At 44.7% G+C, this 12,383-nt stretch overlaps 2 protein-coding genes across 2 annotated transcripts in view; one reads left to right on the top strand and one right to left on the bottom strand.

The window, feature by feature from the left end:
• Positions 1-11,877, top strand: part of LOC135392280 (uncharacterized) — a 117,106-nt gene extending 105,229 nt beyond the window's left edge. The window contains exons 2-13 of the mRNA XM_064622999.1: positions 1,544-1,663; positions 1,836-2,016; positions 4,615-4,682; positions 4,755-4,871; positions 5,260-5,351; positions 6,304-6,453; positions 6,887-6,974; positions 7,472-7,654; positions 8,100-8,312; positions 8,372-8,546; positions 8,744-8,826; positions 10,548-11,877. Coding sequence (XP_064479069.1) covers positions 2,010-2,016; positions 4,615-4,682; positions 4,755-4,871; positions 5,260-5,351; positions 6,304-6,453; positions 6,887-6,974; positions 7,472-7,654; positions 8,100-8,312; positions 8,372-8,546; positions 8,744-8,826; positions 10,548-10,847 — 1,476 coding nt within the window. The 5' untranslated portion in view covers positions 1,544-1,663; positions 1,836-2,009 and the 3' untranslated portion in view covers positions 10,848-11,877. The remainder of the gene's footprint in view (positions 1-1,543; positions 1,664-1,835; positions 2,017-4,614; positions 4,683-4,754; positions 4,872-5,259; positions 5,352-6,303; positions 6,454-6,886; positions 6,975-7,471; positions 7,655-8,099; positions 8,313-8,371; positions 8,547-8,743; positions 8,827-10,547) is intronic.
• LOC135379149 (uncharacterized) lies at positions 2,062-3,391 on the bottom strand. Its single transcript, XM_064612399.1, has 2 exons — positions 2,125-3,391; positions 2,062-2,069 (listed from the first exon to the last, which is right to left on the bottom strand). The coding sequence occupies exons 1-2, from the start codon at positions 3,389-3,391 to the stop codon at positions 2,062-2,064; spliced, it is 1,275 nt and encodes a 424-aa protein (XP_064468469.1).
• Positions 11,878-12,383: the final 506 nt, after the last annotated feature.

Raw genomic sequence — 12,383 nt, forward strand, 5'->3', positions numbered from 1 at the left:
GGCACGAGCAGCTAAGGAAAAATGCAGAGCACTACACAGTAAATCAAGTTACACGTTTTTGTGTGTAAAAAAGGGAGTTTTCAGATGAAAACACCTTTTCTTACTCCTATGACCCGACCAAAACGTGTAACAATGGTGTTCAAAAGGGTGTACTCGGAAATTACACCTATTCTAACTCCAACAGCCAGTGTAAAGTAGCGTGTTATTGGGGATTTACACCTTTTGTCCTCCTTTTACACCTTTTCCCCCCTTTTAACACCAATTGGGTGGTGTTGAAAAGCGTGTTTTCGCCCTCTGTTAACACAGTGTTAAAAAGGGTGTTTTTGCACTGAGTAAACAAGACTGAGCTGTTAACTAATAACATGGCTTTTGACAAACTACTTTGGAAAGTAAACATTCCTGTTTGAACTAATGGACCTCACTGAAATGTGCCTGTGCTTGTCATTCCATTGATGCAGCTGGCAGAGCAGCTTTATGAACCGATTTCTTTGGGGGCTGTTGTGTCCTGTCTACTGCGCATGTGCCAGGTCGATGGTGCGTCTCTATATGTAAATCTTTGTATGTGCAGGTGATGTTTCTCTCTTAAAAACACAGAGTGGCACAGTGGCACTGTTTGCTACAATAGGTACTCATGCAAGAAAGCATGTATGAATATTGGTGGTGGTGCTGCCGTTAAGTCCTTGCCCTAGTATGTAACGAACAGTAAATGTAGAATGCAAGACAGATAAGCCGACCAATGCGAGAGACTAGCTGAAAACATTGAGAATGAAACCGCATCAGAGCCACGCTGGCTCTGATGCGGTTTTACTCTCGATGTACGATGTTGTTTTACTCGACTTGTCTTTTCTTTTTCAGAAGAATATGAATAGTACAGTGGAACAAGATACATGCTATCACATATATTTTACAGACGCAACATTTCGACATGTTCCTTATACCCAGGTGGCTGGGCCGGGCTATAAGACACAAAAGTGGCCCAAAAATGCACAGATTTCTTTATGTACAAAATGTTAATTCTATGAATCTAAATATTCCTGTACTTACAATGACTGCATAGCTGGCACTACAAGTCGTGCCTCTTGAACTAATTACATGCTGACAACAACAACAAAAAATGGACCTGACAAGAAGCATCAAGAAAAGAAAAGCTCAGCAGAGGGTTTCAGATTCACAGTGAACTGCTGCATGCCTGGGGTCTACAATTCACTTTTTCTTACACCAGGGCAGTGCGTGCATTGATGATATGCCTGTTCCCCCTTTGTGTAACATACAATGGCTCCGTCCTGAGAGCTGTAATGTCAGTGACAATGAAGTACTTGTCGGTCAGCGCAACAACATAAACACGGTAATGGGTGTCATATTCTAGAGTCAAAAGTTCACGCATTTCAAAAACAATGTCCCTGCTGACAGCGTAAATACCGCAGACTTCGATGAATTCAGGAAGGTCATCAGAACTGACGTGGCTAAGAAATGTCATTCCTGGTGCATAGAGCGTACCATCGATCCTGACAGAGGTCAGTGTTGAAATGGTTGGTGATTCCAGGTCCCGTTGTGCCAAATAAGACTTGACCACCTCTGGTACATGCTCAAGCAGAACTGGCCGACATCCTGTTGTGAAAAGCGAGCTCTTGGATGTGGCACCTGACAGGACGTATGCTTGCAGGTACTGATGCCTGACAGACAAAGTTTTCGTGATATTCTTGAAGTTGTGTAGCTTGCGTGATAGGTCTTTAAAATATTGATGTTTAGACTCGAACCTCATGGCCCAGATATTAACCAAGGGGCCATACCTGTAGATGAATGACGGATAGTGTATCAGGTAATGTACTTTGCAGGGGACCGGAATTTGAGGAAACAGAGCTAGGAAGTCGAGGCAGAAGAAATGAATAAGTCTCTGAAGGTACGGCACGTGATGGCTCTGTAGTTTCCTGCTCATTATAAGTTCCACGATCTCACGCAGTAGGAGGTACAGCTCCCAGGCACTGTCTGAAGATGGCACGGAGTCGCCAATGAACAGTGAGAAATGTCTAAAGAAACAAAATATCTGAGAGGCGCTGCCTTTCATGCTGCTTTTTCCGTGAAGGAACTCTTGCGTTACCTTCTCTGGTTTGTTTCTGATGTCACCCGCCTCGTAGTTATACGTTTCAAGACGTTCATTCAGGTGGTTGAGGGAAAAAAGTCCACTTGAGACCAAGGATTTCATTATGTGCCTCATTGCAAACGGAATCACTCCCTCAAAGACGTCGTGCATCACGTCAGGAGGGAAGTGCTCCGTGGGGTGAAATCCGGACGTTGTTATCGCACAGGCTTCGCGCACACCGTACAGAGATACTGCAGGCATTCCGCTCGTTAGCATTTCCAGATGGTGGCAGTGGCCTTCCGGGGACCGTAGCACAAAATCAGATTCTAGGTGTTTGTGACTTGTCTCATTCCGTAGTGCCAAGCAAAAGCGGCATATCCTACCCGCACTAAAACTGCACTTAAATCCTCCTATTCGATGGCTTGATAAATTGTCTCCGGTCATGATGAAGATTGTGCCATTGAGTACCCTTCCATGCACCGCGATGCCCTCCCTTTCCAATTTGGCCACATCCTCCAAAAGTGGGGCAAAAACCTTTCGAAGTCCATAAGCTGACGCATGCTTATCTTTCACAAGCAGCACAAGGTGTATTTGTGACAATGTGGACCTTGACCTTTGTGCTATATTGAGGATTGAAAAATAAACGCCCAACAGCTTGTGTTTCCCCCTCTTGCTCCCCAGCGGGTCACAAACTTCAAATTCATCTGCATACAATTGTATACAGATCTTTCCGTCATCGCCCTGGAAATAAGAATGATCACGGAAGGCTGTTCCGTCGAAAACTGAAGACAAGTAGCCCTCTTCTCTGTCTGAGCAACAAAAGCTACTGTATGTTTCTGGGTCCTCAAGGACGTGCCTCAAAACATCACATATGGGCACGTAGTGAAATACAACTTGTCTTCCTCGTTCATTAGTTCCTAGCAGAACAGCTCGAGGCTCAATGAATGGGAGGTAGGTCTGCCAGTATTCAGTCCGGCCTCTGTTTGTCGCCAACGTCTGCATTTCATCGCAAATAGAAGACATAAGTTCCGGCACCTCTTGTGCTGGCTTCGTCATTAAGTGGTCTGCGAGACCTTGCACATAACAAATGATGTCATTGGCAATTTCATTCGCTGTTGTCTCCGGCAGTCGCTTACTTTCTTTCCACTTTAACAACAGCAGTGCAAGCTGCCTCACATGGTCGAGTTCAGAAGGGGCCGAACTTTCATCACCTTGAGCACTTTCAGGGCTCTGTGTACGATGTTCTTCATCACGGTTTGTTGCTACCATATCGTGACCCACATCAGACGAAGTGTCAGTGCCGCTTTCCATGGTTCCGTGGCTGTTTCCAGGCTCAGAAGAGTCTCTTCTCTCACCCTGAAGGAGGTCATTGTGTTTGCGAACCACATGTTTGCGGTATGAAGGGAAGCTGACAAAGGAACGCATGCAACCACTAAAGCCACAAGTCCAATTCTGTTCACTGCCATGGGTCACGTGGAGATGCCGAAATAATGATTTCACAGAAAATGCCCGCCACTCGCATCTTGGACAGTAGAAGCAGCGTACACCTGGCATCTGGAAAAGTACAAATTTAACTAAGTATGACCAATATCAGGGGCGTAGCAAGCAAAAAATTTCAGATGGGTCAGTCCGAGAGATTAAGAGGATTTCACCCTCTTTTGCCGTTTCCAAGTGCAGTAGCCATGGTATGGTTTTGGGGCTATAACCTCCAAAGTCCCCTCGCTGCACCCATGACCCATATTGCTAGCTCTGGTGCTGTACAAAATGTTAGGGAATCAGAACTTAACCCCAGGATGACGGAACACATTTTAATTTCGCGTTGCGTTGTACATTCACTATCCACTAGAGGTTCACAAACAGAACAAAAGATAAGCAACCAGATAGGAAACAGGCAAGCTGGTGGTTAACATCCATACTGAAAGCCTGAGACTCTGTTCGTGCTTTTCCCTCAGGGTTTCAACATGGATATAACGATCCACAGCTTTCCCGTTAACCGAGCGTAGCAGATGAGCCGCGATATGAACAGGTTATGCACTGGAAGGGCAGCCACTTGTCCCTATAAGTGTAATGAGCAATAAATAAGTAATGCTTACCAGAAAAACTTTTGTCAGGCGATGTGATGGGTACTGCGCACAAAAAGAACCGCGGCGGCACCACGAGAATTTCTCAGCGTATCAGATGATTTACGCGTACTTCGGCAGAGACCTTCGTGTGCACAACTGCGAGTGAAGGGCCAGAACATGAGATTGTAATGCTTAACTGGCTGAATGAAGAGGTGAACCAGTGAGAAGCAGCAACCGAAACGGGAACTAAGTAGCGGCGCGGCGCGGGTAAAGCAGAGTGCGAAGTTCAAGGCCTGTAGCCAAGACAATCCAAATTCATACGCTTTTGATTCTCACATTGGCGCGGTTGCGTTTCGTGCTTACGACGCAGTGAACGCGAGTTCTTCATAATGACAGCTGTCATTTGTTTGCTACTGATACCGCATGCTGACATTAGACGTAAGTGCCAACTGAGTGAAGGTACTGTTGCAGCACTGAAAGATGCTGTGACTGCATCGGCCGTCTTGGCACCGCACGTTAGGGATGATGACAGGTTTCAGGTATGTTGCTTTTACTCCTTATGCTGTAACTTAAGGCGTCTGTAACAAACCTTTCGCTATTTTCTTTGTCAGATACTTGACAGTGACTTCAATCAGTACTTGGACCTGGCTGACGGCGACGAAATAGTGAATATGGCAACTGTCCGAGTCTTTCGCCCATGTGCGTCGCCTGCCCCAACCACAGAGCATGTGTGTACCGATGCTTGCTTTTTGGAGTTAGGGTTGTGACATGCGTACGTTAATTATGGAGCCGTAATTTCATTACCTGTATCGTAATACAGTTGGGCCTGTCCCTTGTGTTGTTAGATATTTGATACTTTTGAGGAGAGTCTTGCACTTAAGCACTGAATTGTCATACGTTCTCGTTGACGCGAAAATAGAGACCAAGTAATGTGGTCCCTGTTATACAACTCATCACGGTCCATCATATACATAGCACGTCATAGCACAAGCACGAATATTGGCTTTATCGTATTTGTAATAATGCTGCGATACCGAGCGCACCGCACTGGCATGAGGCATTACTCTACTATATATACACTTCCTTTCCGTGACTATGTTGTCTTGTTGCATGCAGAATCAAGCTGCGAGCGTGCCAGATTCTGTGCCAAGTACATCTGGCACTAGAGCCGATTCCACTGGAAGCGGAGGCGGCATACGTGAAGTTATGTAAGTACAATTCTCTATTTTGCAAGATATCACCGTGTGACTTGTGGGAAAGATTGTAGGTCACAAGGCATCTAACCATTATTATTCACGAGCTATATGAAAGAGTGCTGGCTGTTGCCTTTTCATGCAGCTTGCACTGGAGGCTCTATAAAATATATGGAGCATAGTTAGCACTTCGCACGAGACGTGCTGGATGCTTCCACCTTTGTAACTGATTTTGGCGGCAGAAGTCGTGCACAAAGTTTCTAACTGAAGAGTTAGCGGGAGGTTAACATACTTTATGATCTCTCACATGTTACCGTGCTTTGTGATCTCTCCCATGATAAAGAAGTAATCTCTTTCTTCACATTCAGCTGACAGTTGCTTCCTTACGCATGCTTTGAGGTGACACAGTGCGATTGTGGAGGTCGGCTTCGTTTCTATTTCATATGAACATGACACGAGTTTATATCTGTGCAGACTGGTGTACATCGGTGTAGACTATTTTCGAATGTGAATGACTAAATTACTGTGCCACTTATACCTTGGCACACTGAATGCGCAGATTTTATGTCGTTTGAGGAGATGATTGAAGTACAAAGTCATATCTCTGGAAACGCTAACACCTACTGAACAGGACTGTATCGGTCAAATTTGCTCCAAACAACAAGGAGCATAGTATCGGACCCATGATTGTGCTTTTCGCCACTCCGTAATACAGTTTCTACATCTATCAAGTGCAGGGGTGCCGCCAAAATTTTTGTTCCTGGGGGGGGATGCAAACCGCATCCATGCCGTATCCAGGGAGGGCATGTCGCAGATTTTGTCCCAAAATGACGTCAAAATGAAATAATTTTCGTAGCCGGGTGGGGTGGGGATGGCCTCCCCTTGCCCTCCCTTCGTGGTGCCCATGATGAAGTGCCTGTCCAGCCTGCCATGCTGAGTTATTTATGCTCGGCTTCCTTTCAAACAGGCATGACGTGACTGACCATGATGGCAGAAGCTATACACTCCCGCAGTTTGGACCACTTCATGCACTGCTAAGGTCTGGTGCTCCCCTCACATCTAAAGTGCACAGGAAAGTGATAAACACCCTCTACCAGTCCATGATAAAGTGCAGCATGTGAGTGTCATTTTTGAGACCTGCTTCTTGGAACCCTCTTTTTTGTGCTTTCTTTGTTGATGCGAGATATCTCCTGCTTGTTTGTCATTCTAGAACAGTGCTTGTGACCATGTTGTCATGTGGCAAGGCAGTGTCCGCCTTGATGGGGCACACGCCTCCTCTGTTCTGGTGACATGCTGCCTGATGGTGTGTTGGTATTGCATGCCTATGTGAGCGCTTAGGTACTGACACATTATATAGTGAACTCTCTTTAACGCAAACGCACCATGATTTCCCTGGTATATTTACATTCTGTTTAATACATTCAATGCTCAAACAAGCAATGGTGGACACTGGGGGGGGGGGGAGTTATTGAGAGTTTACTGTAGCGTAATTGATTGTGTATGCTTTTTAGTTTATACACTTATTGTAATTTTTTTACACATTGTTCTAGAACTCCAAGTAGGAGATTCTACTCAAAAGTGGTGTCTCTGCTGTTGGAGAGTTATCCCTTGCTAGCTGATGTTGTAGGGACAGGACACGTAAGCTCTGTTTTTTTTTCTTTTCTTAAAAAAACTGTCTTTGTAATGAATAAACCCTGAACCCTTCAAGGGTGTAACCCAATTTCTCTGTGCATTTGCCCTCTGAATCAAGGTTCAGCCGCTTCGGGTTAAACCCGATAACTATGTGTGAAGCTGCATCTAAGCTGCACACATCAAGGCATGATACATACTAATCGCTTACAAAATGCGCAGTTCATTGCTTCTAAAGGTCCAGGGAACAGTGTGACAAACAATAGTTCTACAATGTAGCCTGATTTCTCCCTGAATTCGCTCTGATGATAATTTTTTCACCCGAATCTGCATGAATTACTGACCTGATTTTTACCACCTGAATTACAAAATAAAACCCGAAAGTTTCAGGGTCTAGTAATGAGCAAGGCCAGACAACCTTCACGTTTATGAGAGCGTTTGGATATGTGTAACTGCCCCTGTGATGCATGCTGTTAATGAGTTATGTTTTGTGTGTGAAAACTTAGGAATCCTGGGTTGCCTCCCTGTCAACCAAATTCAAGAATGAACGGCGCAAGATAATGGATGATGAAAGGGTCACAGCCAACAGGCTCAAGTATGGGGGACGGGCAAAAAGGAAGTCTGACGAAGACAGTGCCAATAACGCTGGGGAGCTCAAAAGGCGGAAGCTACATATCGACAGTGCCACTGTATGTAATGTCTGAGTTAGGAGCCATGCAAACAGTAATAATCTGATGAAGAGGTTTCCCAATAGAGCAAAATAGGGAGACCACCAATGTGGAAAAACCTGGGACTGAACAACAATTCTAGTTCATACGAAAAGCCAGGGATATCCCAAGCAATGTCGTGCTCAATTCCTGGATATTGCAATACAAGAGGATAAATATTCAGTTTTAGTGCTAATCATTCGGATTGGCAGTCAGCTATGCAGAAGAACTGAAAGCTGTAGGAATGGTCAGAGAGAGCTTTGAAAAGTCATCAATTTTTCCCTGTGCATATTACCACATGCCCTGTGATGTTCTTGCTTTTTCCACCATGCTCCAGTGCACAGTGTTGTCCTCTATTTGGTTGTGAACTTCTGGTCCTTTCCCTTTATACCTTTCTATCTTTGATGTGTACTCTGCTTAATTACAGCAAAGCAGTGCCTCTCATGTGACTGGCGAAGATAGTAACAGTACTAGAGACCATGAGGAGTGGCTCCTCAAAGAATACAAAAAGGAGTCTCCCAATGAAGAGCTGATTGATGTGAGAATGGCTCTTACTATGAGAGAGAGAACTGCATCCTTAATAAGACTTCCGGTTCCTGTCAGCAAGCAGACGTACCCATATCTGATGGATGCCAGAAGGGTATGTAGTGTCAGTCTGTATCACTACTAAATAATCAGCATCTATGCTTGCTTGTGTAGTTTTTCAAAGAATTTGAAAGAAGATACAATCAGGATCCTCTCGAGGGGACAGGCACTGCTCTGCATCAACTCCGTGAACTTGTGATCCAGCGTAAAATAAATTGTACAGACGACCTCAGAGAGAGTCTAATTGCTGATCAAGACATGGAAGGCATTGGCGAGACACGTAGAAAACGTGAGTTTGAGACTTCCTTTATGTGCTTGTCATAGCAGTTCCAAAAAAGGACACACTTTTCTCGAACATCTCTTTGAGCCTTTTTGCTGATCGCAGGTGTGCTTCCGAAAAATGTGTCATAATTTCACATAAGTGATCTGGAAGCACATTTGGGCATTGTCAGAGGAGTTCTTTCATGACTCTTCTTACCGTTCCAGACATCCTGGATGTTCACGCCCTTAAGTTCCTCAGCACCTGTGTAAAGGAAAGTGAGGCCATCGAAAGCATGTTCGTGAGAGATGTAAGTCCGCCTTGTTCAGTTTGCGGGATTGGTGCTATCATAAGAGAGTCAATGAAGGGGGCAACCGTTGAAAAGTATCAGCAGCAGGTTGGGATGTTCCTTCCATTATCGTGCGGTGGCGAACATATAGGCCAAATGTCCCAGTGTTTGAACGTGTGGTTAAATCAGCACAAGTGCTGGCTCGCATCACTTTCCGAAGATACCACTCCTCCCCACATGAGTTCCTGCAAACTGATGTTCCAGGAAGCGAAGACACTGTGGCATCACCCTTCTCGTCTACGGAGGGAGATCATTGTGACTACGTTAATCCACTTGTCAATGAACAATGTCAGCCAGAAGTCAGTCAACCTCTCTCTTATTGGCCAGGAATCTGCCAGGGTAGTCGTTGCCTTTCTCGCCTGTTGCTAGTGAACGCTGTCTGTGTCAACAATGGTAGCATACCTTGAGCTTAAGGGAACGAGAGGACACGCAAAGAAGTAGACAGGACGAGGCTCAAAACCATCAATGACACACTTATTGATCAGGTAAAAGAGTCAGGAGTAGGAAAGGAGGTTACAAAGGGCCTGAGGGAGAATGACCGAGGGCTGGCTGACAGAAGCATTGTCTGAGCCTATTACAGCGGCTTTAAGAATGACCCGGTTAGCATCATCCCTTGCAGTGTGAAGACACTTCTTCCACGAGAAAACGGGCACAACCTTGACAGGAAATCACGTGTTTGGCTAATTCTGAGGATTGGTTCTTACGTTTGACAACGCTAGAATGCCCAAGTAAACATTCGTTGACGCAGCCTTTGCTTTGGCCTACATAGGATTTTCCACAAGTTAGGGGGGATGGAGTACGCAAGGCGTTGTTTGCAATCAACGAATGGTTTGGAATGCTCAACCTTTCAAGGAATCACTTGTGAAATTAGTCAAGCAGGCCGGTTTGTTTTGTACGGTGTAGACGACTTGTATCACATTGGTAGGGAGGAATTTACCAATGGCATGCGAAACGGCGTGAAAGAAGACAAGAACAACAAGACGGGAATTTGTGGGGTCAGCTTTGTAGGAAGGGGTTTGAGACACTATGTTTTTCAAATGACCGAACTGAGCGGAAAAACAGCATGTGTCAATCTCAACACTTGTTTGGTAATGGCAGAGCAAACATGATGATGACAGGATTTCTTTATGCATGAAGACAACAGGTTTTTTGCTGATGAAGGAACTAATAACCGAGAGACACGGGACACGAAGACAAGCACAAGAGTTTTTTGCTACGGCATGTTTTACTGTCAGCATCATGTTTCCTCTGCCATTACCAACAAAGTGTCGAGATTGACACGTGCTGGCTTAGTAGTAGTCTCAGACAATGCTTACGTCAGCCAGCCCTCGGTCATTCTCCCTGAGGCCCTTTGTAACCTCCTTTCCCACTCCTGACTTTTGTACCTGATCAATAAATGTTTTATTGCTGGTTTTGAGCCTCGTCCTCTCTACTTCTTTGTGTGTCCTCTCGTTCCCTCATGCTCAAGGTATGCTACCGTCGTCGAACCTTCACCAGCTCACTTGCCGGCTCAATTTATTTCATAAGTGTCCATGTCCTCGTCCCTTTTGCGTCTTTGGCATCATGCAGTTAAACCAACGCTCTATACCTTCCTGTGCTTAGCTTTAGTGCTGAGCACATCACTGCACTCCTTGTTGCACTTTTTTATGACCCCTTGTTGATATTCACATGTCTCTCCTTAGGACCAAGAGCTCATTGTGCATCCATGTGTGGTGTACACTGGAAATTCCATCGAGGGTGCACAGCACATGTTCCTGTACGTGGACAAGGTGTGCCTCTTCCGTGTCACTGACCTGAAGCAGGGGACAGCAGCCATCATTTCAGCATACTGGCTTTATAACATAGAGTACAGTCCAAAGCCATTCAACACACTGTGCACACTGGAAAGGCTTTGCCTGAAAGTATCGGAAACCCGTGCAAGAACACCAGTTATCAAGTTTTTCAACTGCTATGGGAAGGAACTTGCCTACAAACAAAGCTGAGTGTGTAGCTGTGGTGTGAACACTTTGTTTTCCCTTCATTCAAATTTTACGTGACCGCTTTCGAACAACGTTTACTTGTGAATTTGATTATGCCAGTACGGCTCTAACATTGGAGTGGACATCATTCATGCTCACCATTTTAATTATTTTGAGTTGAACTCAGGCCAGCTGCCTTGCAGTGTGAAAGCGTTTGAAGTGACATTTCTAATATTGGCTTCCCACGATTGAGCTCAACACGGTTCGCTTTTCATGTGAGTTGGGCGATGGCTTGCTCAGGCCTGAAATCTGTGTGCCTCGGTATAGTTATGCAAGGTGAACCATATTGCGCAGAAATCCAGAGACACATTTCCGGTTGAAGGCTAGGCATATTTGGGTGTTTTATTTTTATTTTTACATTGGCAGTGAAAGCACCACAGTTCACACATTTAACACACGATTCCATTCACTCACGACTGGGCTAAATTAATGTTGATGGAATTGTATTATTCTGCTGGGCTGTTGCTTCTGGCAGGACTCCTATACCTTACCGATAACAAGGAAAGGAAACGTGTCATGATAGAGGAAGACACACGAAAGCACACAAAGAGGCCACAGACTTCCCGCAAAGCACGTCCTCGAAAAGGTGGCATTGTTGACTAATCCGTGAAATTCCGTGCCATTTGCTCATCACAGATTACAAGACACCTTGCATGATTTTGCACAGGTATAACATTTCAATGTGGAACTTAATATGTGCGTGACTCACAGGTTTTAGAAGCTGCAACCTTGTGCTTTTGTAGAAATTTTACTATGTTCTACTGTTTATGTAAAACTTCAAATAATGCCATGAGGACTTCATGTGCATTTCATCTAGTCCTCTGATGTTGCAATACTATTGTTTATTTTGAGTAGTTTTCAGCTGTTTGCTTCTCAGTTCAGGTGAATTTTTATTTTCTGACCTTGAGTTAATATGCTCTCCCTAGCCAATAATCCAAGTTTCAGTATATATAGCTGGACCTTCTTAATGCACCTGCAATGCTGAAGTGAAGTTTCTTTGCCATTTTTACTTTTAGCTTTTGTGTGTCTGAGGGACATTGGAAGTAAGTTCAACCCGTATGTTTCCTCACAACTGTAACCTTATGCTATAAATTTATGGATAGTAATAAATGTTATCTGAAGCTTCCCTATTTACTGTTCATTTTGTACAACTTATATAGGTGCGGTCGTCACATTCACCATTGTTGGCGGGAATATGTGAGCCCACTTCCTGTCTGGCGGGCCACCCTTTCCTTCTGCCTGCCGCAGCCGCCCTTTGGGTTGTCTTTGCATTGTGAACGTGAATATGCTGGAGAGCACGGAACTGCAGGGTTACACCTATTTCAGAGGTGTATACTGCATAAAACACACATGTGAAACAGTGTCCCAATTGGTGTTTCATGCAGACTACACCATTATAAAAGGTGTTCTGTGCAAGATACACCCTTTAAAAAGGTGTTTCAAAAAACACCCTTTCCTTGGTGTAAAAAAAGGAGTGCGCCATAGGACAAACCATTTACA

Source organism: Ornithodoros turicata, chromosome 1 (assembly GCF_037126465.1).
Source record: "Ornithodoros turicata isolate Travis chromosome 1, ASM3712646v1, whole genome shotgun sequence".
Classification (NCBI taxonomy): Eukaryota; Metazoa; Arthropoda; class Arachnida; order Ixodida; family Argasidae; genus Ornithodoros; species Ornithodoros turicata.

Excerpts from the sequence above, each read along its gene's own strand:
- LOC135379149 (XM_064612399.1), bottom strand. The coding sequence starts at position 3,391 with ATGGAAAGCGGCACTGACACTTCGTCTGATGTGGGTCACGATATGGTA.